At 48.2% G+C, this 26195-nt stretch overlaps 9 protein-coding genes across 9 annotated transcripts; 4 read left to right on the top strand and 5 right to left on the bottom strand.

Annotated features, from left to right (window-relative positions):
* Window positions 1-13: 13 nt before the first annotated feature.
* BDV27DRAFT_128792 (putative sphingosine kinase (SphK)) lies at window positions 14-2273 on the bottom strand. The gene is made up of 3 exons (XM_032067057.1): window positions 1947-2273; window positions 1830-1886; window positions 14-1670 (listed from the first exon to the last, which is right to left on the bottom strand). The coding sequence occupies exons 1-3, from the start codon at window positions 2083-2085 to the stop codon at window positions 358-360; spliced, it is 1509 nt and encodes a 502-aa protein (XP_031927323.1). The 5' UTR covers window positions 2086-2273; the 3' UTR covers window positions 14-357.
* Window positions 2274-2963: 690 nt separating this feature from the next.
* BDV27DRAFT_116698 (coatomer subunit beta) lies at window positions 2964-6458 on the bottom strand. Its single transcript, XM_032064682.1, has 6 exons — window positions 6407-6458; window positions 5970-6334; window positions 5489-5909; window positions 5049-5438; window positions 3389-4997; window positions 2964-3328 (listed from the first exon to the last, which is right to left on the bottom strand). The coding sequence occupies exons 2-6, from the start codon at window positions 6272-6274 to the stop codon at window positions 3186-3188; spliced, it is 2868 nt and encodes a 955-aa protein (XP_031927322.1). The 5' UTR covers window positions 6275-6334; window positions 6407-6458; the 3' UTR covers window positions 2964-3185.
* Window positions 6459-6651: 193 nt separating this feature from the next.
* On the top strand, window positions 6652-7701 carry BDV27DRAFT_128789 (mago nashi family protein). Its single transcript, XM_032067056.1, has 7 exons — window positions 6652-6735; window positions 6791-6828; window positions 6881-6976; window positions 7039-7102; window positions 7157-7244; window positions 7312-7437; window positions 7489-7701. Exons 1-7 carry the CDS (start codon window positions 6692-6694, stop codon window positions 7501-7503), a joined length of 471 nt encoding a protein of 156 aa, XP_031927321.1. The 5' UTR covers window positions 6652-6691; the 3' UTR covers window positions 7504-7701.
* A 443-nt stretch (window positions 7702-8144) lies between these two features.
* BDV27DRAFT_158059 (GID4/VID24 family protein) lies at window positions 8145-9327 on the top strand (the record flags this gene model as incomplete). The annotated part of the gene is made up of 4 exons (XM_032072620.1): window positions 8145-8555; window positions 8611-8761; window positions 8834-9191; window positions 9261-9327. The coding sequence occupies 4 exons, from the start codon at window positions 8145-8147 to the stop codon at window positions 9325-9327; spliced, it is 987 nt and encodes a 328-aa protein (XP_031927320.1).
* An 829-nt stretch (window positions 9328-10156) lies between these two features.
* On the bottom strand, window positions 10157-14602 carry sskB (putative MAP kinase kinase kinase SskB). The gene is made up of 2 exons (XM_032064681.1): window positions 12684-14602; window positions 10157-12628 (listed from the first exon to the last, which is right to left on the bottom strand). Exons 1-2 carry the CDS (start codon window positions 14438-14440, stop codon window positions 10327-10329), a joined length of 4059 nt encoding a protein of 1352 aa, XP_031927319.1. The 5' UTR covers window positions 14441-14602; the 3' UTR covers window positions 10157-10326.
* Window positions 14603-16475: 1873 nt separating this feature from the next.
* Window positions 16476-19375, top strand: BDV27DRAFT_128784 (ammonium permease MEP2). Its single transcript, XM_032067055.1, has 6 exons — window positions 16476-17204; window positions 17257-17321; window positions 17386-17640; window positions 17702-18376; window positions 18430-18661; window positions 18720-19375. The coding sequence occupies exons 1-6, from the start codon at window positions 17118-17120 to the stop codon at window positions 18840-18842; spliced, it is 1437 nt and encodes a 478-aa protein (XP_031927318.1). The 5' UTR covers window positions 16476-17117; the 3' UTR covers window positions 18843-19375.
* Window positions 19376-19802: 427 nt separating this feature from the next.
* On the bottom strand, window positions 19803-20870 carry BDV27DRAFT_128783 (uncharacterized protein). Its single transcript, XM_032067054.1, has 2 exons — window positions 20412-20870; window positions 19803-20350 (listed from the first exon to the last, which is right to left on the bottom strand). Exons 1-2 carry the CDS (start codon window positions 20600-20602, stop codon window positions 20005-20007), a joined length of 537 nt encoding a protein of 178 aa, XP_031927317.1. The 5' UTR covers window positions 20603-20870; the 3' UTR covers window positions 19803-20004.
* Window positions 20871-22314: 1444 nt separating this feature from the next.
* Window positions 22315-23392, top strand: BDV27DRAFT_172513 (NADP-dependent oxidoreductase domain-containing protein; the record flags this gene model as incomplete). The annotated part of the gene is made up of 2 exons (XM_032075889.1): window positions 22315-22742; window positions 22807-23392. The coding sequence occupies 2 exons, from the start codon at window positions 22315-22317 to the stop codon at window positions 23390-23392; spliced, it is 1014 nt and encodes a 337-aa protein (XP_031927316.1).
* A 43-nt stretch (window positions 23393-23435) lies between these two features.
* Window positions 23436-25774, bottom strand: BDV27DRAFT_128782 (tubulin beta chain). Its single transcript, XM_032067053.1, has 8 exons — window positions 25583-25774; window positions 25432-25455; window positions 25336-25361; window positions 25183-25224; window positions 25045-25099; window positions 24191-24981; window positions 23768-24127; window positions 23436-23715 (listed from the first exon to the last, which is right to left on the bottom strand). The coding sequence occupies exons 1-8, from the start codon at window positions 25592-25594 to the stop codon at window positions 23682-23684; spliced, it is 1344 nt and encodes a 447-aa protein (XP_031927315.1). The 5' UTR covers window positions 25595-25774; the 3' UTR covers window positions 23436-23681.
* Between the last annotated feature and the right edge of the window lie 421 nt (window positions 25775-26195).

Here is a 26195-nt window from a genome sequence, read left to right as displayed (position 1 = left end):
TATACAATTATGGCGGTCGCATATCATTTTTTTCTTCTCACACTAAAGGCTCTTATTGCTGGTTCGGAAATACATATACAACAACAATTGTCCTTCCATGAACTCTATAGTATAGTTGTATACATCACGAGCTATAGCTGTTAGCCAGTTCTGGCTCACGATATCAAGCTAGCAGAGCCTTAAAACCAATTGCATTAAAAGCATGCCTGTGCTTCCTCGAAAGTCTTGCGCGCGGGTATCATAAAATGCGAAGACCAGTAATAGTAAATATATGGATACAACCAAAAGACATCACTAACAACTTGCTTCTCCATCATGTTTCTTCTTTACTTGAAGCAGGGATTTGTGTCAATGACATTACGGTCTCGGGCCCTCTGCCTCGTAGAGATGTCCCGATTTAGAAAGCACTGTGCCGAGACCTTTATGGACTTCAGCCTGGAGAGCTTCGAACGGGATGCTTTCACCGTCAACGCTGATATAACCTTCCTTCTGACGAGGGACCAGGCGGTAGGCGGCAGCTTTGCGGATCTTGACATCGGGCATATCAAAGAACTCATTCTCGGGGATGGCAGTCATCATCTTGAGGGTCGTAGTACGGGGAATTGTTCCGTTAATGGTGACAATGTCCATTAGCCCATCGTTGGGCACGGAGGCCGGGAAGAAATTTGTGTCCTTGGACATAATAGCCATTTTGCCCGCGTAAAAGTTGCCCATTTCTTCTCCTGGAATAACTTCCCAATCTTTGGGAAGATCATCTTGGACCGTGCCGTATCTAAGCTCGGGAAGACCCTTGGACTGTCCTGCAGTCTCTTCGAGGGAATGGCGCGGAGCTGGGTTGTTTGCGTATGTATTGTAATGGTCTTTGATCGCTCTTTTATCATCAATCTCCACCTTGATGGCGAGGTCGCATGGGTACACCGTCCGTTGCATAATACGTACAAGGAAACCGTACGTGAAACGGTGAGCCCCCATCCATCGGATGTTATCGGTTCCCAGGTCTGATTCCGCAATGACACCGAAGGATTGAGACAAGAACGACAGAGTCCGAGTGTTCCCTTGCGTAAGCGAGACCAGATCCATAGGCGTTCTCAGGCCTTTGACAATCGCAAGCGCTGCCACTGAAACATCGCCCGTCCCACAAAGGTTCCATGCCATGGCATTGCCGGAGCCGCAGGGGACCATGGCGACGGCTACTTTTGCTAGTGCTTCTCCAGCATTCGGTTTCTTTCCTAGACCATTGAAGACCTCGTACGGCAAACCATCACCGGAACAGCAAACAATAGCATCATAGGCGTCAATATCGATTTGCTCCACGATCTCGGTGGCGTGGCCTCGATGTGTTGTTTCCTGCACATCCACAACACAGCGCGCAGCGGCGAAGACCGGCGCTGCATGTTTGTGATAGCTCTTAGAGGCTGCACCTTTACCGCCAAATGGGTTGACCAGAACTTTAAGTCTTTTATATCGTTGTGCTTCGCCATATGCAAGGTCTAACAATTGCGAAACCCACGTCTGCGCATTTGTCTTTTCTTTCTCGGTGATCGGGTACTCAAGGGCAGCCACGGAGATGCTGTCTTTGGTAGCGGCTTGGGCATAGGTGATGGTTAGGCCCGCAGGGGAAAGATCGGCATCCAAAATATTATATAGCCCAATGGAATGGGTAGTTTTGGCTGGAATAGTTACAGTCAGTCATATTGAACATTTGTTTTGAGTCGATGGGTGTGATAAGTTTTCCTGTGAAGCAAAACGCGACAAGAAAGAAAATCAAAGAGAAAAGAAAAGAAAAGAAAAGAAAAGAAAACGGAAGGAAGGTATTCAGTGCGACATACATGACTTGGCCAACAAGCCACAGCATGCGCGCTGATCTTTTGACTTTGGGCGCTCGTCTGTAGCACCAGAGTTAATCAACAAGGAACTCTACGAGCCATTGGTTCCTAACCACGTACCGACCACGAGAAGGGAGTCACCCCCGATAGTAAGAGAAACCGATTGTGCTACCGTCAGGGTTGAATCGTGCTGCAGCAATCGTTGAGAATCCGGCTGATCCGCATGATTGACAGAAGGGCCATTGGAGGGAGAAGTCATGATGTTAGTATGTTGGGAAGCGGAAATCGCATCCTACCAAGGGATGGAGTCAAGGGAAGAAATGGAACAACTCTGGCAGGGGAGTGATCAACAGGGCAGAGACGGGGAGAGAGAGAGAGAGAGAGAGGAGGTAATAAGTTATTATCAGCTACTAGAAGTTAAGTACGGCGTAGTATGGAAGAGACGGGCGGAGGTTCAGGAAAAGGCTAAAAAAAAAAAAAAATAAAAAGATTTAAATTGGCTGACATTTGGTTTCATTTAAATGTTGCAATGGCCCACCAGTTTCCCTCAGGTACAGCTTGAGTACTGGACCTTTTTCTACTTTGAGTATTTCTTTCGCCATTCGGGGACCTGACAGGGCGGACTTCCCCTGGTGATTTATTTTTGTTCGTTGTATTGTATTTATAGTCTTTTGCCCACTTCATTCCTTCAATATACTCACTCTCCAATGAACCTGACGTACTACGAACTACCTCGCTATCACATCCGGCACTTCCGCGTGTATTACTCCACGTTTTGACATGGACTGAAGAACCATAGCCATTGCCGATCCCCAACCATGTTTCTTTGAGAATACCGAGCCCAATTATTGGGACTTTTCCCCTCACCATGCGTAATGAACCTTTCCTGAAATCCACTGGCCCTTTCCGTTGCATCCTCACCCAAGGTTGGGTCGTGTCAACAGCCGAGGCATCAGCGATCTGCGGGGTGTGGAGACAGACCGATGGATACTTTTAACACTTGAATGTAATAAATAATAATACCCCATTGAAGTATGTACATAATAAGTACATGGTTAACTGTATGATCCACTGATGGACAAACTATGCGTTAGTTGACAAGGAGAAACATTCCAGGAACCTCATTGAAGGTCTATTTGTAAAATTCTTTCATTTCAAAGAAGAAGGAAAAAGAAAAAAAAAAAGTCTTTTCTCATCCAGTACAACACGATAGAAAAAGGAAACACGTATAGTCAAGAGATTCGTCCATCAGAGTCACACTGTAGAGAGAACAAAACGCAGATCAAATACAATAGATACTATGATAATAAGATAGAATGTAAAAGGGTAATCAACTATTCAAGCGCTGGTCAACATCAATTAGGCAGCCGAGGCCTTTAGGCCTTTCAGGGATCCCAAACTCAATGCCAGTCCCTGTGAACGGCTTCTTATCCGCACAAATCCAGTGATCGGTCCATCGTCTCCTTCCTTCTCAATGCTCAAGTTTGCAAGTGCGTCCTCGCCTATGACACCGTTAGCCGTCGTCCGACGAAATACTCCCAACACGGGTTAAGTATACATACCAAATACGCTCCGGGCATAGAGATTAGCACTCAAGAATCGACAGTCGCCCTTCAGCGATGCTTCTGGCGTCAGGCATGCCATGTTGGTGCTGTCCATGAGTTGCTTGAGGAATTCGCGGAGGCTCTTCGCCTTGGAGTTGATGTTGACCTTGTTCTCCCACTCGAATTCGGTCCACATGGTCCGGAACTGAGTCTCGGTGCAGTGAGCGGGCTGGATGTAATCCATAATATCGGCATGAATGTCGTTGAGAATGACAACATGCGACTCGGTTGAGCTGGCGCCATCATACACGATGTTACCAAAGATGACACCGGTGTCCGTGGACGATACCTTGACTGTAGCCTGCACATTCAAGAAATCGCGAGGTCCGAGGTTATGGGTTGCTGGCCGTTCAACAACCTTCAGGTCTCCAAGTGTTGCAAACTCGACGGACAGATTTTGCAGGGTTTCCAGAGTCTGGTTGACCAGAAGAACATCCAGAACAATATCGAACTGGTGAACGGTGACGTAGGCCTCCGCATAGACGGGATCCGAGAATCCAGTGAGTTGTACCACACGGCTGAGTTTGGAAGAGACAGTTTCCACCGTGGAGTCTCCACCAGTGGCCTTGGCTAAATCAAGCTCAATCTCTTCCGCGCCTTCAAGAGCGTTCTTCTTGGAGAATTGCCGGATAGGGATAGCGTCATCGATCTGCACAGCACTCTTGGCCTTCTCGACCGCCTCCTTAGCAGCTCTCTTCTTGTCCTCTACCTGGACCATGGCCCGGAACGCCTTCCGCGTGTCCTCCAGAAAAGTGGTTTCCAGTTCCTTCCTCTCGGAGAACTCAGCAAGCGAACGTACACAGCACATGATACGATCCACTGAATCCTCGTCAATAGGGGCTTTGACGAAATGAGATTGGCCGACACGGATAATCGAGATCATGATCAGCATTGCTTCCGCACGCAGTGCGTTGGTCCGAGCAGCATCCTCAGAAACCTCAGAATGGCGCATCACCAATTTCGTCAAAGTGGAAGAAAGAACGGTTGCTAGGTAGTAATCACCATCTAAGATCAATTGACGGAGAGGGGGCTTCTGAGCAGCTTTGACGGCTTCAAGCCTGGCTGCAGCCGCGGACTGGCTAGTCAAAGCGCTTTCAGTAGCATACGTGCCGTCTGCCAACACCTTTCTGGACCCTGTTGGCGCTGAAGGCTTGGCATGGCCATTGGCCTGTTCCTTGAGTGCACTGTCTTCCGGGGTTTCATCGAGCAGCCGCTGTTCCGAGGCCAAGATAGGGATCTCACCCAAGCTAGCTCTGATCTTCTTCCAGGCTTCACGGATGTCTTTCTCCTCCAAAGAGTATTCACCGACAACCCACAAGACACCGCGGTAAACCTTTCCGGCACGGACCTCACTCAAAGTCGACACCAGGCGATCGACGATGGAAGCGCGCAGGTTAGGGAACTTCTCAACGACCTCCTTGACGAACGAGATCACATCAACGGCAGAGTTGTTGTTAAAGTCCGCAATAAAGTCCATTAGAAGATCAACAACGCTAGCAGCGATCTCCGAGAACTTAATGGCACAGTTGTGTATCGATTGGATAAGAAGTTGACGATACTCGCTATTCTACATAGGTTGTCAGCTGGATGCTTTGTTGCAATGGAATTGGAGACATACCTTCTCGTATTGTTCATCTACAGTCTTGGCGAGCTCTTTCTTCAGTAGCATGACAATCTCTTCGACATTCTTGCTGGAGACCATCTCCAATGCGATGCCGAGGGCCTTCCGCCGAACGTCGATGTCAGGGCTGGAAAGGACGCGTAGAATTTCCATCGTGAGATCCTCCAAGACGCCTTCATTGCGGATCCTTAGCTGGTCAACCCGATCAAGAACAATGAGCTTCACATTGTTGTCGGCCTCCCTGATGCATAATTCGATTAACTTCTGGGCAGCAGCCTTAACGGCGACTGGGTTACTGGTGAGAGCAGTAAGGGATGTCGCAGCTTCGTAGATAACGGTACTGGTTGAAGCGTCTAGGAGGTCGAAGATCAATTTCAGGTACCTCGCCTGCCGGTCGTTAGCAGCCTGTAATAGCCTTCTGCTCTTCAATGACCCACCTTGTTCTGAGCGTTTTGTACCGCATCTTTCCTGATAAATTCAAGCTCCGCCAGCTGGAGGAGTTCATCTGTATTCGGAATACTGTCGAATGTAGAGGCCAAGTACTCTAGGGCTTTCTGATGGCTGATGGACATGAGAGCTGCGAAAGCATTACGCTTGCACGTGCCGTCAGTCTCGGTGTCGAGGAACGTCTGGATGAGTTCAGGCGCATCGGGAATAAGAGCTTCCGAATGTTGGAAAATAGAAGCGACGGCCCAGACGGCATTCTTTCTCACATAGGCATGACGGTGTTCCAAGCATGAGCGGGCTGACGAAAGGAGGGGTTCAATGAGTTCAGGCTCTCGGAGCTTGCACAGGAAACGAAGGGTGTTGCCTCGAATGTATTCGTTGGGGTGCTGAAGGTCATTGCGAATACCGTTGCTACGCAGACGAATGTACATTAGAGCAGTCACCAACTAACGGCCGAATGGTTTGCCTTACCAGACCAGGATCATCTCTTGCTTCAACTTGCCATTCGCATCGAGCTTCGGGCAGATTTCGTAGTAGAAGTACAGCAGCTTCTTGAGAGGCTTGCTCTTCGAAGGCATCACAAATCGAATAATGTGCATCAACAGCTGGTGCATTGGATCTCCATTGAGCATGATCGTGATGATCGTCCTCATCGTGTCCATCTTAGTTTCATCATTGCCCTTCTCCAACTGCAACTTCAAGTCCTGTATGGAAGGCTGATCAGCCGTGTTGTCCAAATGGACAAGACTGTATGCATTTTCTAAGAACGACGCCATGGTGACGAGGGTTTAAAAAGTGAGCGGCCGTGGCAGGAATGGGATAAGGAGGGAGGAGAGCTAAATGTGGTCAGTACAAAAGACTATTGTTATTGATTGGATCCTTCAGGGGAGGCGGGCAGGGAGAAGTACCGGAACTACTCTCCTCAGATGTATGAAGCAAGCGGTAGGAAGGAACTTAAAAAAACAATTCGACTCCCCTCACCAGCCTTGCATTCACCAGCATGTAATGTTGATCTGAGAATCAACGTTGTCCATTTGCGCGGCGGAGAGCGCAAGCTGTCCGGAGTGTGTGGATGACTAAGCCCCATCCCGTGCAAAGGCCCAACTCGACCCAGGCACCGGCCGCACCTAATTTACAGCCAACGACTTGTATTGTCTGCCACAGCCGTTACTGGTGGAGAGAGCCTGGAGAAGATGTCGACGCAAAATCAGAACGAACCTTTCTATCTTCGCTACTAGTAAGAAATGGATATTCGTTAGCCCAGGTTTCCTCAGCTGCTGACAGTCCTGCAGCTCAGGTCACTCTGGGCGGTTCGGACATGAATTCTTAGGTTGGTTTTGCTATGGCATATTGGCTTTCCTTCAGGTACTAATGATCACTAGAATTTGATTTCCGCTCCCTTGGTGATGGTCGCAGTGCCGCCGTGCGGTACGCAAACAACTCCAATTACCGCAATGACTCCCTTATCCGCAAAGAAAGTGAGCGCCAGTAAAAGAACTCGCCGTGAGAAACAACATCGTCGCTAATGGGAATGCTATAGTGTGCGTGAGCTCGTCGATGATTCAGGAGATCAAACGGATTATCAAGGATAGCGAGATCATGAAGTATGCGATAGGTTACTATGTTCAGGTAAAAAATGGGATGTTAATGTGAAACAGGGAGGACGATTCCAAGTGGCCCCAGAAGAATAAGGACGGACGACAGGAACTCGAAATCAGACTTGGAAATGAACATATCTCCTTTGAAGTACGTATCTAGCCCTGGAGTGTTTGGGAACAAGGCCACGATTGTTAACGTGTACGGCTTTGCGCAGACCGCGAAAATCGGCTCGCTGGTGGATGTGACCGAGTCCGCAGACCCAGAAGGTCTTCGGGTTTTCTACTACCTTGTCCAGGATCTCAAAGCTTTCATTTTCTCTCTTATTTCTCTTCATTTCAAGGTACTGCCAGATTCTATTAATTTCGAAGACACCGCTCTGACCCCCTCGCAGATCAAGCCTATTTAAGACAGTTACTTCACAAGGGTACGAGGTTGTTCAATTAAGGATTCAAAATAAGGGCGTTTTGGATGGCGAGGCAATTGAAGTCCGAGAGTCAATTTCGCAATACATATACAATGGGCAAGTGATGACGCAATACTATAGCTAGCAACCGATATCTACAGAGTGCGTAGCAGAGAAATAAATACCCATCTGATGACCTAATGAACTGTGTGCAATTGTGGTTGTTCAGTAATTGTGTAGTTTTGTATAAAATAAAATTAAACGGGTAAAAAAATGAATATGTATCAAAGGGGTGGAATGGAATTAGTAGACCATAGCCAATAATGGAAATGGAATGAATGCCTGAGCGGTGACCTGAGGGCCAAGGCCCGCCAGGAATTATCCGCCCCAAGCGCTGGTTTGCCTCCCCCGCGCTCGCATGATCAGCGGGCTTATCCCTTTTGGGAAGTGCGTCTTCCGCCCCGGACTTCATGAGTCGAATGGACTTCCATTCACCACCCCTTTCACATCAAACCTTCTCTCTCCTCTCTTCTTAGTATTTCTCTCGCATTTTGCTTACACATCGCTGGTCTGTTTTCTTGTCCCGTCGTCTGAGACCCTTATACCAACCGGATCCGATGTCATTCCTTTTCTGATTCGCCTCAATGCCGACCCCGAGTGACAACACACCAAGCCTGAATGCCACATCGATCGCTGAAGAAATCTCCACTCGGACAACATGTCCGCCTGAAATAGAGAGGCTGTCGTCCTGGCGAGACTCACCTGAATCTACCGTGGCGGAAAGCGATGCTCCCGATAATGCCCTCTCCCCCACCATTACGTCGGCGCAGTCCGTGCTGACTCGGTCGGATGATGCTACAACTCGTTCAAACCCAGATGCATTAAAAGCCAGTGCTGTGCCTGGAACCTCTGCCAAGAGTATGGAAAAGTCCGACGAAGATGCTGCTGCGGGAAGATTGAGCCCTGCTGGGGAATCGCCACGCTCCTCCAACCAGTCTTCTGTTACTACACCTTCCACTAGTGCACTTTTGAATTATGAATTCTCAAATATACGGGTATGCGACAATCAGAATTATGTCTTGGTCTGGTCTTTTTCGCTGACAATCGAAGCTTCTGCCTAATTACACATCGTCCTTTTTGCGACCCGGAAGTAAATTCACCGGCACGCAGCAGTCAGACCGTCAGATATACAATGTCGATGTAGAGATAAAGCATGTTGATATGGTTGAATCATATCTTTGTGGATATCTTAGAATTCAAGGTCAGTACCATACCCCAACATGACTACGACTGCCCTAGACGGTCGAACCTGACCAATTGCCTTTATATGCAGGTCTCACGGAGGATCATCCCACCCTTACTACATTTTTCGAAGGAGAGATTATTGGAACAAAACATACATTCAAGACTAGAAATGAAGCATGGGGCGCTACAGAGAAGACTGATATGCATCACTGGGCGAGATTCCCAGCTTGGAGGCCGTTAGCTAAGCAGGCGAAAAGACCGGACTTCACATACCGCAATTTCGCCCAACGCGAGCATATCTTCATGCGATGGAAGGAGTATTTCCTTGTGCCCGACCACCGTGTAAGGACAATCTCAGGTGCAAGCTTCGAAGGCTTTTACTACATCTGCTTCAACCAAGTGGAAGGTACCGTGACTGGTATATACTTCCATGCAAAGAGCGAGAAGTATGTGTCCCAATTGCTAGTAAAATTTCCCCTCATATCTTTCTGATACTAATAAATTAGTTTCAATAGGTACCAGCAGCTGGAGCTCAAACACGTTCCGGATCACGGCTGCACCCCTGCTATCGAATTTCGTTGATACCAACTTCTATGGCGCGGGACAATGTTCTGGTCATCAAGTCCCTCGGCCTTTACCTTCTACTTCTTTTTTAATTGCCTCTATCGCCACCTTCTAATTCTCTCCACCATTTCCCGCCTGTGATCAAATTCACGGCGTGGTGCTTCCAAAGCACAGGAATGCTTATTTTCTACCCTCTCGCTCCCTACTTCAGACACTCGATTCATGGTTTTTATGATGGCTGTTTTCTTAAATTGGCGTCCTCGTTGGTTCTAGGGTTCTAACTATCACCGCATGTTGTCTTTATTCCTTCTATCTTCTTGGTCTTTGTCTTTTATTCTCGATCCACACTAGGGCCATTGTGTGCAAATAGGTAGCGTTATCTGAAGGATCTCGGTTCAACACGTTTGGGCTATTTTCACATTTCATTCATCTTTGTCGGACCTGAATAGTAGCCATATTCTGTCTTTTGTGGACCATATATCCTTATACGAGTGTATTCTCGGAAACCGATGTCCCGTCACCATGTTGATTTTCATTGACTCATCATGCTGTGAGAAGGAGGTATCTAGATTCACCTTTGATGAAGTTGTTTTCGCAGTTTCATGACAGCTTCTATAGAAGTACGCTGGTACTAAGGGCTGAGAACATGCCGCTAACATAGTAGACTGGAGGTTCATTTAAAACATGGAGATGCAAACTAATTGAGTTTCATGCGTGCAAGCATCGTATGACAGAACCGTAACACCATGCCTAGACCTGAGAAGAAACCAGCGCTAAAGAAAAAGGAACACATCACACGTTAAGGATTGACCGGGAGAAACAGGCTTTAGTCATTGTATGTATAAGGGGTATCAAACGCAATCTGTTGATGTGGTAGGGAGATAGTTTTGTGATCATGTGCAGAACTTTTCGGTGAAGAAGAAGGGAAAGAAAAGAGAAAGAGAAGAAGTATTGTTCAGGATCAAAGAATGGGTTAGAATGTACATGTGACAGAAAGAAACAGAGGATAGAACAAGATCACATATAGCTCGAATTCTGACGGCTGCCCGAGGTGGAACTGCTTATGCTGCTACTGTGATCACTGCTAGGTGTTGGTGGTTCAAGTACGACCTGTTGTCTGATTGAGACTATCCATTCGTGCTGGAGCAACTCTGCTGCAGTAGGTCTCTTCAAAGGATCGCATTCGAAGCACCGGCGGACGAAGTCGATGCCCGTGTCGCTGAGTTGATCATGGGTCGGTAACTGAGGCTGATTTCCTTGGGCAATATTGTACATAATGGCCCACTCGTTGTCCAAAGCGGACCAGGGACGACGACCAGTCGCCATTTCTAAGATCACACAACCCAAGGACCAAATATCAACCGCCCCTTGGCGGTGGATCAGCTTGTTGGAGTCGCCACGAATCACTTCGGGCGACATGTACATTGGTGTTCCGGTCATTGTTTTTTGGTTCTTGCCCCTTTGGTTCGCGATTTGGGCATCCTTCGGCACTATAGCCTCCTTATGACCCGCTGAGGCGAAAGCATCCATGGGAACAACAGTCCTGCCTTGGCGAGCGATGATCTTGGCCGCGCCAAAGTCGACATATTTGATAATGCCGTTATGGTCTAGCAAAATATTTTCCGGCTTAATGTCCCTATGGACAATACCAGCCTGATGCAGGTATGCCAATCCTTCCAGAAGCTGGAGAGCATACACCATAATGACAGTCTCGTCCTCAACACGGCCATGCTCAAGCAAGCTAGCAAGAGATCCACCCGAACAATACTCCATGAAAATATAGACTTTGTCGCGGTGAACTTCGATGCCATGGTATGAAACGATGTTAGGGTGGTCCAACACCTCGAGAACGCCCATTTCGTCGCGGATCTGCTGGGCAATTTTGGGGATGAGCTGAGGATCTTGCAGTCGGATTTCCTTGACCGCCATGAGATAATTGCTATCGAGATTGATAGCAGCGTAAACAGAGCCGAACGTTCCGCCACCGATGAACTGGCCTTGTTGCCATCGAAGAGTGACATTGGTGGCAGACGATGACAACACGGCGAGAGACCTGTCGGCCTCATTAGATCCTTCCAGCACCCGTCCTAGGGCCTGACGTTTCGCATCTTCTTCCACTCTCCGGTCTTCAATATCTTGTAAGTGGGTTAGACGTTGCTCACGAACAAGCTTAGTCGCTTCTGCATCTGTCAGAATCCGACCGGAGCCAAATTTCCTTCCGCCTGCACGCTCCTCCATGCGCTGCTTCTCAGCCTGAGCTGCACGTGAAGACCGAGCACCCATGATATCAAAATGAGAAATAAGAAGCGACATGCACCCGGCTACCTTCTGCCTCAATAGAGCAAATTGAATATCATCCATGGACAGAAGATGCCTGCTGGAGGTTATAGCCATTGCGAACTCTAATGCTGACACAGCCCACTTGAAAGTTTTTCTATCAGCGGCGTCACAATCATCACAAATGAAAGACACCCAGTCGAGTGACAACTCAACGAGTCTGGCGCTATTCATTGCACGCCTGTTCGGATCAACATTGGACGAGCGCTTGCCGAATTCAGTAGCAAAGGCGTAGCACGCTTGGATGAGATCGTGATTTTCCACCCCCCTTTCTTTCAGTTGATTTCTAATGATCGCTACACTATCCATGATAGTCATAGACAGCTTGAACGAGATTTTCTTGATCTTGTTTAGCTCCACATTCACCCGTCCAAGATTAGCGCGTTGTTCAATTGTCATGTCCAGCTGCATCCCAGTCAACTGAGACAGTTCCTGTCTTGCATTAGACAAGCGTTGTTGTGTGCCCTCAACGACGAGACGCAGTTTTCCCAGTCGTAGGTCCGTAGGTTGCTCCAACAAGCCCACTTGCATTTCCTTGCCAGCCCAGTTCAGGGGCTTTTCCGGGCGAACTACTAGGATATATGGCACATGAGGCGAGTCTTTGGGGACATCCTCTTCACGAAAAGATGTTCCTAAAATAGCTCGAATGTCGCCAGGGCGATTCCACAGCGCTTGATGCGCAAACAGATAAACCCCTTTTTGCCCAGTAGATGCATTTGACTTGATTAGGAAATGGTCGGAGATCAGGAGCGACTCAAAGAACTCATAGGAAACATCTGCCGGGATATTGTATTCTGTAGCATTCTCGAAGAGCTGCCGAAGGAAACGGGAGAAACGGTAGAGCTTTCGCTGGCGAATCCGGGTTGAATCCAGGACGCTCTTGTAACGTTTGTCCATGTCGGCCGGGTCCTCATTTTGGTGTATTACCAGTTCTCGTTCAAAATGGATCATCAAGCGTTGGAGGGACTTTGCGGTCAATGCACTATTTGCTTGTCAGTCAAAGGTCACACATGCACACTACAAATCAGCTACTGTACCTGAACTGTTCGGCCACTTCAATATCTCCACCTTCAAGCTGACGACCGATGTGATTGGAGAACTCCCAATCTTGTTCGAGAATCTCCGCTTCTTTAAATGTGTTTTTATTCGCATTTAGTTTCCAATTCAGGAGCCGGAAGTAGTATTTCAAGGCATCTAGAACGACCGAGTCGAAGTTCTCGTCAATGCAAGGGGGCAGGTCCCAGCCCGGTTCCGGTTTCGCGATGTCCAAGTAGCGTTGCTTGAGGTCGACCGCAACCCTCATCAGAATCTGAAATTGCGAAATCATTTGGTCGACCAGGATAGGCGATTGCTGTGCAGGGTCTCTCATATTTTTAGCATAAGATAGTCGAACACGGATGATCTCTTGTATGAGACGCGATGGGAAGTTGATCAGCGTGAGAAGTTCCTCGATGTAGGGAGGCAAGTGCCGTTTGGCGAAAGAGTTTGCATTTTCAATCAAGGTACTCTTAGCTTTCTGAATGACTTCACTGACGCCGTGAAGCATATTGTGCTTCCCTTGAAGGGTCTTGAGCCCGTCCTCTTTCATGATGCGGTCGAGGAAGGACGACTCGTCGGTAAGATCCCTATTGACAGACTTGGCTCTCGTCTTGCTAAAGTCAAGCTCATCATTACCGACCCACTTCTGCAAAATGGCAAGCTCCGTATTGATAAGAATCGTAGTGTTATGCCATGCCAGCACAGCTTCACGACTAGAGACGAACTCCTCCGAAGCAACGCGAGCATGGGCAGCTTCCAATTCCTTTTGCGTTGAGTAGAGCATTTCACATTTCTCAATCTGTTCGACGATGTCCTCAACTTGCTTGATTGGTGGCTTGCCAATCTCCGTTTCACCCTTGATCTCAAACTTGATAATTTCCTCAATTATCGGCCCAAGTCCCGAGCGAGCCTCCTCGATCAATTTCCGCTGCATGGCAATACTCCGCCCACATGTCTTAGCCCTGACTCCCATCCATATTGCATTATTCTGAGCCGACGACCGCTTAGTGTCGGCAGACCCTAGAAGTCGTTGTTTTTCCTGCTTCACCACGTCTCCCTTCAATACCGAAGCCAGCATAGAGTGCCATTCGAGTCTTTCCTGGTTTTTCGGATTCTTCAGCTCCTCAAGCGTTGGTTGATTATCATCCGTAAGGAAAAGTTGAATATCTGGGTCGTAAGCGTCATCTTCAAATGGCACCTCTGACGATGGGGATGGTTCTTCTAAGTCGGAATCACCGACTATGCTCATATTTTGGGCCTCGTCAAAGTGACTGTACCACGCCTGAGGATCCGCACGAATCCTTTGAACATATGCCTTTTCCTGGGCTCTGTACTGGGCGTTGGGATCCCGTCTGGAGTTACGTTTTGTCGAGGAGGATCTCTGGCGGTCATTCTGAAAGCTGATGTATTGAGGTGGACGGCGTTGAGGAGCGTATGTATTGGAAGGTGTCCTGGCGGGACCTGCCGGACGTTGAGGCCTCACATCCGACACTGGAAGACCTTCGCCGGGTGGCGCCTTTTCAAGCACGGCTGGGGTTCCGACACTGGAGCCGCGTGGACGTGAGGCTGTGGAGCTGACCCAGGATGGGAGACCCGAAGGAGGCGGCGAGGAGGAGATTGTGGTAGCTGGCGTTTGTACTTGGCCGTCAAAAGCGTCTGTAAAATTCGAGTTTGATCTGGCGTAGGATTGTTGGAGAAGCTCATCGGATGACCCTGAGCCATCCGAGTCGTTGTTGTTCATATCAGGGTGCTCCATGGTCTCAAATCCACGATCCTGGTGAGCCTCCACGTTTCACATGGACTGGATGGCGGAGTTGATGAGGAGGAGCTTATGGTGGATTAGATAGGGGTCTGTGGCGGTGCTTCCCTATCAGGATGATTGTGGCTGCGCCCGTTAGTTACTGTGCGGATGCTTACTAATCAATATGGTGGAGGGTGCTTCTTTGACTAGAGTGTGACCCCGTTAAAGCAAAGCATTGATTTTATTTGTGTTGCCGAGAGCTTATTCATGACATGATGCGTGTCAGCCTGTACAGATACTCTGGTTAGGGGGAGTGTCCACGCCTCCCATTATCACCGTGTCACGCGCACCAAGGGGAGTATAGTACCCGGAACTTTGAATCATTTGCAAATATTAAGAGCCGATCAAATCCTACAGGCAGTTTTCCAGTATGACAAATCTATGAGTTTGTCTGCAAGTCTGAATATATAAATATTAGATTTTTTTTAGGCTCTGCAGTTGGCCATGGGACAAAGCTCGTCGATCAATAGTAGCATGCATCAAAGGCGATATCATGTTGATCAGTGGGACCTCACGCTCGATTTGGCATGTGCGGGTCCCATGGCATAAGAAGACCATTCAAGATTTGACCTCAGGATGAACCTCTGGGGAAGCCTTACCAGTAAGGACAGATGTTCAAGCCTCATAGCTGTTGTATGTACAACGACTAGTATGTACATTCTCACAAACAGGTTTGAGCTTGAATAACTACTACACAGCAAATGTCGTTCTCAAGGCCCATATTTGCCACATTTGGTATTGTCTTTCATAGTGTATGCAGCTCCTCCTCAAGCTTTTCGATGGTCAAAAAATGGAAGCAAGGCTCTGTACATCCACATGTGCCTTTGAACTCAACGAGTCAAGGGAGATGGATTGAATCAGTCAATATTGATACCAAGGGCAAGACAGTGCCAAGGCCGTACTATTCCGGTACACCTCGGGATGCCGAGCGGCCACTAAAGCCCGGGTTCTGACCAATGGGAGCTTAAATGCTTATCTCTACTTCCTCCTCCTCCTCCTCCTCCTCCTCCTCCTCCTCCTCCTCCTCCTCCTCTACCTGTCAGTAGTACGTAGTACGTCGCAAGAAGAGGGAAGGAGGCAGGTACCCGGTCCATAGATGTACAAGATCGTCATGTAGAATTATGTACCTTTTTATAAAAAGAAAAAGAAAAAGAAAACTGCAGACTGGGGAAGGGTCCAGATGGGGGTCCTTTAGGGCTTTGCTCCGTATGATGGTGGAGACGGTGTTCATACTCCGGAGAACCTCTACAGTAGTAGACTGTCCAACAGTAGTAACGGACGTCAACGGTTCCATGCTCTATACGATCCGATATCAGATTTGGGAACGATGGTCTCTATCGATAACCGTGCAAGTCGTAGTCAGTGACCGTAATAACAATGTGTGGAAGACAGTAAGATGATAAGCCACCATGGAAAGTGATGATTGGCCCCCCCCCCAGGAGGTCTGATAACGAGCTGATACGAGGAATTCGAGCTAAAGCCAATGAGACTGACAGGTGATTTTTGACAAACAAGATGCTCTTTTTCGAGGGGGAATTCGACCTTGGAATTCAAGTCAAACTAAGCCCATGATATTCCTATATCGTTTGGATGACATGAACAGAGCGACAGAATCAAATGGCATGAAGATCACTTACTCCACTCTCTTGATGGAAATAAACTGCAGCCGATACAAGACTCGGGAATTTATTGATTTATTGATTTAATAAATTATCTTTTTCGTTACTTATCTATCTATCTTGCTTCTGGTCAGGATAATATGGGGGAATCCGAGCTCCTGATTGGTTGTGACGGTTCCCTATCTCTGTACACGTCCAAAGGCTCCAGACCTACACTAAGAGCTTCCAATCCACCACCGGAGGGGTTTTCCATTGTCGGTACTACTACTGCTGCTGCTGCTGCTGCTGCTAGTACTAGTCATCGATGCTCACCAATCAATCATTTCAGACTTTCCATGGAAATGTGCTTCTGTCCGAGATCGCTCCACAAGTCTCTCTCTCTCTCTCTCTCTCTCTCTCTCTCTCTTACCCACAGAGTATTAGAAAAATCACGGACAAGTGGTTAGCAAAAGGAAAATCAATCAATTCATTCATATTACCGAAGGACTATCTATCGGAAAGCTTCTTATCCACACTGTAAGTAATAGTCAGATGAGCACTGGCTCGTAATCCTTCCCATCTGTATCCACTTTCCTGTCCTCGGGGCAGGTCTTGGCCTGACTTCTTTGATATCGGATGATGCCAATCAAGTGAGTGATGATAATCAAGGTGCATCCAATAGTGGACCAGGGCGTGTGTCGAGGCTGAAGTTTGTGACTGGTGTCGTCGACTTATTTATGACTCCTGTATCCTGTGCCCCTGTCTGTCATATTTTCATTCTTATCGTCCCCTACGCCACCTATCCTTTTCTTTCTCTCTCTTTCTTTCTGAGCAACCAGGTTTTGGTACCTGTCCAATTTCTAGAATTGATCTTACCGATTACCTACCGGTCGAGTGTTCCGTCGAGTATCTCATCAGCTCAACACATCTCATCGGACTGGATACTCGTTGTTCAGCGACAGCCACGGTGATCCACCTGAGCCTCACAGTCTAGGATTGTTTTGCGGTATTCGATCCGCGGGTAGCAATTCCCAATGGCAGAATACCCTGTAGCCTACAATGGGTCGGCGACCGGGACCGGAGGTGACTCTTTGACGGAAGATCTTAACATCTACTACAGCGTTGGTGCTCCCAGTCAACAGCCCTTACGAACGGGTCAACTAACCGCCTTAGTCTGGTGACATCGCATGGGTTATTGTTTCGACGGCTCTTGTCTTGTTGATGATTCCTGGAGTCGGGTATGGAAATCCAGGGCCACGAAGTCCAGCCCTAACCAAACAATTGCCTTGCTGACCATACAAGATTCTTCTATTCTGGCCTTGCCCGTCGGAAGTCGGCACTTTCGCTACTATGGCTATCGATGATGTCTGTCGGAATAGTCTCCTTTCAGTGGTTCTTCTGGGGGTATTCTCTCGCTTTCTCTCATACTGCCGGAAAATATATCGGTGACTTGAACAACTTTGGGTTCAAAGGTGTCCTGGGCGCACCGTCTGTTGGCAGCGACAAGGTCCCGGATCTCTTGTTTGCTGTCTTCCAGGGCATGTTCGCATGTATTACGTGAGTCTCAAGAACTCCCATATCTTTTCCACCTATACCCATTATACTTACAACCCACTAGCGTGGCGCTCGCAGTTGGTGCTGTCGCAGAGCGTGGCCGTATGCTTCCCTGCATGGTTTTTAGCTTTGTCTGGTCCACCATTATCTACGATCCTCTGGCATGCTGGACCTGGAACTCGAGCGGCTGGGTGGCAAACCTTGGTGGTCTTGATTTTGCGGGTGGTACACCCGTTCACATCGCGTCTGGTTGCACAGCATTGGCATACTCGTTGATGCTTGGAAAGCGCCGCGGACACGGCACCCACGAGCTTAACTATCGCCCACACAACGTAACACATGTGGTTATCGGTACTGTATTCCTTTGGGTTGGGTGGTTTGGATTTAATGCCGGCTCCGCCTTGAGCGCCAACCTTCGTGCCGTCATGGCAGCCGTGGTTACCAACCTCGCCGCCGCCGTAGGTGGTGTTACCTGGTGTCTTCTGGACTACCGATTGGAGAGGAAGTGGTCTACTGTTGGTTTCTGCTCTGGTGTGATTGCCGGCTTGGTGGCCATCACCCCCGCATCGGGCTTCGTCACTCCCTGGGCCTCTTTCATTTTCGGTGTCGTAGGAGCCGTCGCTTGCAACTATGCCACGAAACTCAAATACGTGATCAAGGTCGACGATGCGCTTGACATCTTCGCTGTCCACGGTATTGGAGGTCTGGTAGGCAACCTTCTGACTGGACTTTTCGCTGCGTAAGATGACCCGTGTCCTCCGTCTGTGTGTGCAACAGCTAACATAACCCCAGTGATTACATCGCTCACCTTGATGGCTCTACCACAATCGATGGCGGTTGGATCAACCACAACTACATCCAGCTAGCTTATCAGCTCGCCGACTCTGTTACTGGAATGGCATACTCTTTCTTCGGAAGCTGCATTATCCTCTTCATCATCAACCTGATCCCGGGTCTCAGTTTGCGTGCCCCCGAAGAAGACGAGATCATGGGCATTGACGACGCCGAGATTGGCGAGTTTGCTGTAAGTCACCCCTTGAATATACTAACCATCCAATAACAATCAACTGACATGAAAATAGTATGACTACGTCGAGATTACCCGCGACGTGATCAGTGCCGCCAACAGTGAGAACGGCGAAGCTGCTTCCAAGCGTAGCTTGACTCCAACAGGCAACGAGACGACCATAGAGACCAAGGCTTAGCCGATTTTTTTTGTCTATGAGTTAACCTTGATATTCTCACACGTTTCCTTTCTTTACATTAATCATAGTATCATCGTGCAAGGTCGCAGGGTAGTTGTCACCTTGACAGCCCGCGACGATACGTTTGTATATACTTATGCACCTATTCATTCTTTCCAAAATTTCCTTTCCGTCATTCTCATCCACTTCGCACATGATCATTGGAGAAACAGTACATGTCATTACTGTTTTGTCTCTGATGCTTCTATTCGACCATCTTCCTTTCTCTTGACCCGCATTTTTTGCTTTCTTTGCAGATACCCTTCTCTACCCTCATATTGACTTACATATTCATTTATTTTCTATTTTATGAAGTTTTCCTAATTACCTTCTATTTTCTTCGGTATAAACTTCAAAATAACCGTCCCAAGACAACATCCAATCCCGAACAAATGAAACCTCAACTTCCTACTAAGTATATAAAACATAATGAAACCTACACAGACCATACCTCCACCAGAAAACGAAATCAATCCCGCCAAGTAGAAGTAGAAATATATTCCATAATACAGTCCGCTTTCCTAAGAGTTACACATAACATAAGCACTCAGTGCCCACACTCAAAATAATCCAGGCACGTCCCAAACATGGACCGGCTCTAGGACACGCCCAAGACACTTACCATCCCGAACCACTCCAAAGCAACCATGAAGGGCGCCCAACATAATCGTCTCAAGTATACATAAAAAATATCTCTCTCGAACACTCTCTATCCTATACCTGCATTGGTATTTTCCTTTTGTTAGCTATGTCTGCCGTTATTTACTGTCAAGGAGTTTGGTGTATGCTTCCTAGTATGAACGTTTCTACGGCTTATGTCAGAGCCGGGGGCGGGGGCTATGATCTCGATAAATAGAGAAGGTTTCATTTCAAGGTCTAAAGAAGTTGAGCTAGAGTATCTCGAAAGACTCGGAAAATTCATTCTTGGTACATAGATCAAAAGCACAAAACATTGCTCTAGTCTATCCAGTATCAGCCACCATGCTGATACCCGTGCGGTATCTACTATATCAAACAGACAAAACGCAAAACGCAAAATTCAAAACTTGAAAAGAAACAACTTTCCCCATCTTCAATTCCTGTGTCTATCTTATCCCGATCGCCATCAAAAAGCTAGTGGAGCTTAAGAAGAAGGCCCAGCGGAAGGTGTAAACGAAGGAGAGGCAGAGGCAGAGGGAGAGGGAGAAGCCGAGGGAGAAGCAGAAGGAGACGAAGAAGGAGAAGGAGGCGTGAAGACGATGTTCCCATTGTAGTGGCACTTCTTCCCATTCTCGGTGCCATTCACATTGGAACAATTCCAGTTGGTGTCCTCGGCGGCATCATCAACGGTAAGAGAGACTTTAGCGGTGCTGTTTTCCCGCTGCACCTGCAAGGTGAAGGTGGAGATGTCGTCCACGCCGTCTGGGAACTGGACCAGGTAGGCACCGTCACTGGTGCGAGCGTTTGAGGGAGGGTTTCCGGGACGTTCCCTGGCCATGTATGTTAGTTTGGTCGTTGACCGGAGAGAGGAGGGAGGGGAGAGAAGCGTACCAGAGCACGTTGGCATCGATAGGTGCCTTGTTGTAGTTAGGATCGCTGAAGCTGAAGGTGACAAATCCCTGCTGGTCGTTCTGAGAGGCAGAAAAGCCGCTGATGGCGACGTCTTTCTGGGCTCGCTTGCCAGGCACGGCCAGCGCGGTGCCGGCAGCCAGGAGGAGGGTGCCGATAGTGGTGGCCTTCATCTTGCTCGATGATTGAGTCTAGCAAATGAAGAGGAAGTAGATTGTGGAGAGTCAGGAGTAGTTGAGTGATTGAGTGATTGACAATTGAGTTGTATTGTTGGGGACAATTATATTCAGGATGAGGATTAGCGAGCTTTTATATCCCGGTGATCCCTTGATTACAATTTTCACGGTAGCGGCAGAATATAGATGGTGAGATGGGCACTGCTGCGCTCAGCCCACATGTTGTCTCAGCATGCATATACTAATTCCAAGCTCGAGCGGCTGTGGCTGAATCTCGACACTTCCCTCAGGCCTCCCAGACAGCAAGACGGGTCATCCCCGACCGTGTCCAACGACGATCCCACAGGTACAGTAGCCCTAACACAGTATAGGTTAGGCCGATGTGAAGCTTTGTGGATGCCGTCATCTTCGGCGTCTCACCCTGCAGCCCGGGCTAAACTCCAGACGAAAATAAGCATCCTTAATATAGCAACTATGTTTGAATGTGATGATGTAAGATTATGGAAGAGAACCAAGTGTGTGACTGGGGACTTGTAGCCCTTTTGCCCAGTTGTTGTCAACCTCGTTGAAATAGACCACCATCGCATTACCTGTACTTCAAGTGAACATTTGAGTGATTATTAGTGGGGAACAAGATCAGAACATTGAATAAATAGCATTGAATTGTTCTTCGGCAAATAAGGTTCGGCTAAGAAGGTCGTCAGCTTCGTCTAGATAAATGGGGCCAGAATGGTCTAGAGTAGAGTAAGCATAAATCTTACCGAGTTTCTAGAGGAGGGAAAACGGATTATACATGTGTTCCTGCATTACTCTGAAAATAAATTCTAGAGACCCCTTCTGCAGTTCTAAAGGATACCGATGTTGTGGCAAGTCATGGCACCTTCCTACATTATTTGTATCGTTTGATTCCTCTCTAATATGGCGTTTGACTCAATACGTTTCGTTAAACAAGAACGATAATTCTAATGAATATACACATATACATCTTTCTGACTTCCTCCTTGATAGATTTGGGATATCAAATTTACGTTGGACGTGATAGGTGTTGCAAAGGACAATTCCTACAACGTTTTGACAATGAAAACTCATATAACAGTAATATTCAGCTACAGTACGGCGTATATCTCAATGATTTGTAACTAAGACCATATTCTACTCAATACTTCAGGCTAATAGCCACCACTAGAAGTTCATTGAGCTCAGATTGGCAGAGAGATATTCCCTAACACCTTCAAGTCCGGGATACTCAGCACACACACACACATGATTTACTTGCCCACACATCCATATTAATAATAAGCAGCACCGAATCAGGCCCAAAACGGCAACTATACAACCCGGCTGGGAAAGGGTTCCATAGAACTTGGAAAAGGTACAAACTTTAGTAATACGAACATCATCAAACTAATCCCGATCCAGTACTATAAAAGAGAGCACGGCTCCAACTAGCTCAGCCCTAAGAACCCCGCATACTCAACATTACAAAGCAATCTACTTCGTATTCTGGATGATTCAGAATTGTATACCCAAGATGAGAGTAATTAGTAAACTACTAAGTTTCTGATATAGTTATAAAAGCTGAAGAATCCGGTTCCCAGTATTACTACTACTAATCTTGAATCATACCATCTCAACCCTCATCGAGCTACCATATATATGGTCCACCCCTCATACATCAAAACAGCAAGAAACAAAAGAATAGAATCACCATGCCCTACCCACTGAGATCTCTCGAGCAAAAAACCCCTGTAACCCCCATCGGTTACGGGGCAATGTCCCTCAGCGCCTATTACACCAACACACCCGAACCGGACTCCAAGCGCCTCGCCTTCTTAGACCACGTCTATGCAACGGGGCAACGCTTATGGGATACAGCGAACAACTACGGCGACAATGAGGAGCTAATTGGCAAGTGGCTGGCGCTGAATCCCGACAAACGAAAAGATATAGTCCTGGCGACGAAGTTCGGACAGGTGGGTAGCGGACCGGGGAGAAATGATGCAGAGTATGCGCGAGAGTGTTGCGAGAGGAGTCTGGAGAAACTTCAGACGAGTTATATCGATTTGTTCTATGTGCATCGGGTTGATACGGCGGCTCCTATTGAAAAGACCGTGGAGGGGCTGGTGGGACTGGTTCGGTGGGTTCCGCATTTCTCTTCCCTTTCGGGGGAGAGGTTGATTGGTACTAATGTTTTACTGTAGAGAAGGGAAGATTCGCTATATTGGTCTTTCGGAGGTGTCGCCTCAGACGCTTCGAAGAGCTCACGCTGTGCACCCCATTGCCGCAGTCCAGATGGAATACAGTCTTTTTGCGTTGGATGTTGAAAAGCCCGAGACTGACCTCCTGAACACCACGAAGGAACTCGGCGTCGCGCTTGTGGCATATTCACCTCTAAGTCGGGGTCTATTGTCCGGCCGGTTTAAGAGTCCTGATGACCTAGAAGAGGGTGATTTTCGAAAGGAAATACCACGTTTCTTTCCAGAGAATTTCCACAAGAACCTAGAGCTGGCGGAGAAATTGCATGCCATTGCTGTCCGGAAAGGCATAACGGTAGGCCAGTTGGCGCTGGCATGGTTGTTGGCGCAAGGTGATAATGTCATTCCCATTCCAGGGACAAAGAGTATCGACTACTACAATGAGAATATGGGGGCATTGGAGGTGGAGTTGAGTATGGAAGATTTGCGTGAGATTCGGGCAGCAGCGGAAAAAGCTGATGTCAGGGGTCATCGATATGCAGTGGAGACGTCTCCGAACTCTTATTTTGCAGATACGCCTCCATTGGAATGAGCGGCGGGATTAAAAAAAAGAAAGAATAGATAATTGATTATGTTGGGACTAGGGCTGTACAAAATACTGCACCAGTTGATTGCTTTTGAACTATGTGCTGTTTGATTTCAATAGTCTCAAGGGCTCTACAGGCCTTTCGAAATTAAGAACAGGAAAGTTATTAAAAACGCTCGGACAAAATAATGTAATGACCAAGACCCGTGAACCAGGCCAGAGCCACAGAGAACATGGACTTATCAAGGGTATTGCTGTCAGATCTCAATCCGAGTCTTCAGTGACTGGAAGCTATTTACTCCTCGTGCTCAAGGGGCTCCTCCTCGAGGCTGCAAACTGGTTAACACAAATACTTGAGTAGGGCCAATGGGGATCACTTACTATTCCTCCTCACCCTCGGAGATGGAGGCGTCCTGGTACTGCTGGTACTCAGAGACAAGGTCGTTCATGTTGCTCTCAGCCTCAGTGAACTCCATCTCGTCCATACCCTCACCAGTGTACCAATGCAAGAAAGCCTTGCGACGGAACATAGCAGTGAACTGGTCGCCGACACGCTTGAAGAGCTCCTGGATGGAGGTGGAGTTTCCGATGAAAGTGGAGGACATCTTGAGACCACGGGGAGGAATGGAGCACAGGGCGGTCTGGATGTTGTTGGGGATCCACTCAACGAAGTAGGTCTGGTTCTTGCTCTGGATGTTGCGCATCTGGTCCTCAACCTCCTTCATGGAGACCTTTCCACGGCTATAGAATGGTCAGATTTAGAACAAAAGAGGGCAGAACAAATAGAAAATAGGAGTCACATACAAGATGGCAGAGCAGGTGAGGTAACGGCCGTTACGGAAGTCAGAAGCAGCCATCATATTCTTGGGGTCGAACATCTGCTGGGTCAACTCAGGAACGGAGACGGCACGGAAGGAGTGGGCGCCGCGGCTGGTCAGAGGAGCGAAGCCAACCATGAAGAAGTGGAGACGAGGGAAAGGAACCATGTTGACGGCCAACTTGCGAAGATCAGAGTTGAGCTGACCGGGGAAACGGAGACAGGTGGTCACGCCGGACATGACAGCAGAGACCAGGTGGTTCAGGTCACCGTAAGAGGGGTTGGAGAGCTTGAGGGTGCGCATGCAGATGTCATACAGAGCCTCGTTGTCGATACAGAAAGTCTCGTCGGAGTGCTCAACAAGCTGGTGGACGGAAAGGGTGGCGTTGTAAGGCTCAACAACGGTGTCGGAGACCTTGGGGGAGGGGACAACGGAGAAGGTGGCCATCATACGGTCGGGGAACTCCTCACGGATCTTGGAGATCAGGAGAGTACCCATACCGGCACCAGTACCACCACCGAGGGAGTGGGTGATCTGGAAACCCTGGAGGCAGTCGCAACCCTCAGCCTCGCGACGGACAACATCGACAACCTGGTCAACCAGTTCGGCACCCTCGGTGTAGTGACCCTTGGCCCAGTTGTTACCAGCACCGGACTGGCCGAAAACGAAGTTGTCGGGACGGAACAGCTGACCGAAGGGACCGGCACGGACGGCGTCCATGGTACCGGGCTCAAGATCGACGAGGACGGCACGAGGGACATACTTGTTTCCGCTGGCCTGGAGAAGCGGTCAGGACTTGCAAAGCGTTTTTATAGAGGCTGAAAATTTTGAGGTACGCACCTCGTTGAAGTAGACGTTCATACGCTCCAGCTGGAGATCGGAGGAGCCATTGTAACTATCCTTCCCGTCAGACCCATTCCAACTCTTCCAATGCCATCTGGTCGTCGTTTGTTCGAGGTGTACACGGATTGTACTTACACACCGGAGCCGTCAAGGCCATGCTCGCCAGAGATGGTCTGCCTGCAAAGATGTTAGCAAACACGTGGCAGACACAATAGGGCACATCCGAGTTCATGCTTCTGTGGAGTTCCTTGGCCCAAAGCACATTAACTCGAAGGCATCGAGACATACCAGAAAGCGGCACCTATTTGGTTACCCTATCACCAATATCATGTTTAGTATCCGTCGCCATGGTCCTTCTAGACATCAAATCATAGTCGAACTTACACACTGGCCGGTCTGAAGGTGAACCTATAGGATGAAACAAACTCCGTCAGCAAACTTGTATCATTGGAGAACGGGTGGGGTCCCTATCAGGGGGGGTATCCCCGAAAAACGCGTCTGAAGAGGGGAACCGGGGGGTAGGGGAGCAACATACGATCTCACGCATTGTGGAAGGAATATTGACGGTGTTGGAAGGATAGGGTGGGTTTGAAAAAGGCGAAGAGGTGGTTGGCGAAGGGTTGTTGGATAGACTGGGGGAGACAGTCGACGGGGAGTAGGTAAGAGGAAGAGGAGAAGAGAGAAGGAGGAAAGATGGACTTGAAGTTGAGCGGTGAGGAACGTCAAGTTGTTCGTTGTGCGGGCGTCAGGGGATCAACAAGTCAACATTGGCTTAGTTTATTTTTCGGGCAGGTAAATAGGGGCTCTTCCCCTATTCCGGTTAGCGCTGTCACGAGACTGCAGGAGCGAACCACAATTGAGTTGGCGGGTTCAAGCCACTGGTCGTTCACTAGTGGATTAGTAGTTTGTACCAGTAGTATGTCTGTAAAAATAGTCGATTCGGATCTTGTCATGTCAGACACCACCAACAACATATGGATCGATCGCGAATTAAATACAATTCTACATTCCCCAGAGTAGGTATATTACACGAAGCTTTCTGGAAATGGACTCCGCAGCTCAGTACTGGTGGAGATCCTCAACGGTTCGCACACAGTACTGGAGTAGGTTCCTTCAGCAAGAGGTGACATAGCACAACTGCCACAAGA

The sequence above is a fragment of the Aspergillus caelatus genome, assembly GCF_009193585.1.
Source record: "Aspergillus caelatus strain CBS 763.97 unplaced genomic scaffold BDV27scaffold_94, whole genome shotgun sequence".
Classification (NCBI taxonomy): Eukaryota; Fungi; Ascomycota; class Eurotiomycetes; order Eurotiales; family Aspergillaceae; genus Aspergillus; species Aspergillus caelatus.
This window is presented reverse-complemented; position numbering and strand designations above follow the sequence as displayed.

Coding starts and splice junctions, on each gene's coding strand:
- BDV27DRAFT_128792 (XM_032067057.1), bottom strand. CDS start 2,085: ATGACTTCTCCCTCCAATGGCCCTTCTGTCAATCATGCGGATCAGCCG. Junction 1,887..1,946: donor TGACTCCCTTCTCGTGGTCG/GTACGTGGTTAG, acceptor CTGGTGCTACAG/ACGAGCGCCCAAAGTCAAAA. Junction 1,671..1,829: donor TGGCTTGTTGGCCAAGTCAT/GTATGTCGCACT, acceptor TAACTATTCCAG/CCAAAACTACCCATTCCATT.
- BDV27DRAFT_116698 (XM_032064682.1), bottom strand. CDS start 6,274: ATGGCGTCGTTCTTAGAAAATGCATACAGTCTTGTCCATTTGGACAAC. Junction 4,998..5,048: donor TAGATGAACAATACGAGAAG/GTATGTCTCCAA, acceptor CAACCTATGTAG/AATAGCGAGTATCGTCAACT. Junction 3,329..3,388: donor CTATGCCCGGAGCGTATTTG/GTATGTATACTT, acceptor ACGGTGTCATAG/GCGAGGACGCACTTGCAAAC.
- BDV27DRAFT_128789 (XM_032067056.1), top strand. CDS start 6,692: ATGTCGACGCAAAATCAGAACGAACCTTTCTATCTTCGCTACTA. Junction 6,736..6,790: donor CCTTTCTATCTTCGCTACTA/GTAAGAAATGGA, acceptor ACAGTCCTGCAG/CTCAGGTCACTCTGGGCGGT. Junction 6,977..7,038: donor CTCCCTTATCCGCAAAGAAA/GTGAGCGCCAGT, acceptor GGAATGCTATAG/TGTGCGTGAGCTCGTCGATG.
- sskB (XM_032064681.1), bottom strand. CDS start 14,440: ATGGAGCACCCTGATATGAACAACAACGACTCGGATGGCTCAGGGTCA. Junction 12,629..12,683: donor GAAGTGGCCGAACAGTTCAG/GTACAGTAGCTG, acceptor ACAAGCAAATAG/TGCATTGACCGCAAAGTCCC.
- BDV27DRAFT_128784 (XM_032067055.1), top strand. CDS start 17,118: ATGGCAGAATACCCTGTAGCCTACAATGGGTCGGCGACCGGGACCGGA. Junction 17,205..17,256: donor ATCTTAACATCTACTACAGC/GTTGGTGCTCCC, acceptor TAACCGCCTTAG/TCTGGTGACATCGCATGGGT. Junction 17,641..17,701: donor GGCATGTTCGCATGTATTAC/GTGAGTCTCAAG, acceptor ACAACCCACTAG/CGTGGCGCTCGCAGTTGGTG.
- BDV27DRAFT_128783 (XM_032067054.1), bottom strand. CDS start 20,602: ATGAAGGCCACCACTATCGGCACCCTCCTCCTGGCTGCCGGCACCGCG. Junction 20,351..20,411: donor ATCGATGCCAACGTGCTCTG/GTACGCTTCTCT, acceptor ATACATGGCCAG/GGAACGTCCCGGAAACCCTC.
- BDV27DRAFT_128782 (XM_032067053.1), bottom strand. Junction 25,225..25,335: donor CAAATAGGTGCCGCTTTCTG/GTATGTCTCGAT, acceptor ACATCTTTGCAG/GCAGACCATCTCTGGCGAGC. Junction 23,716..23,767: donor TCCGAGGGTGAGGAGGAATA/GTAAGTGATCCC, acceptor ACCAGTTTGCAG/CCTCGAGGAGGAGCCCCTTG.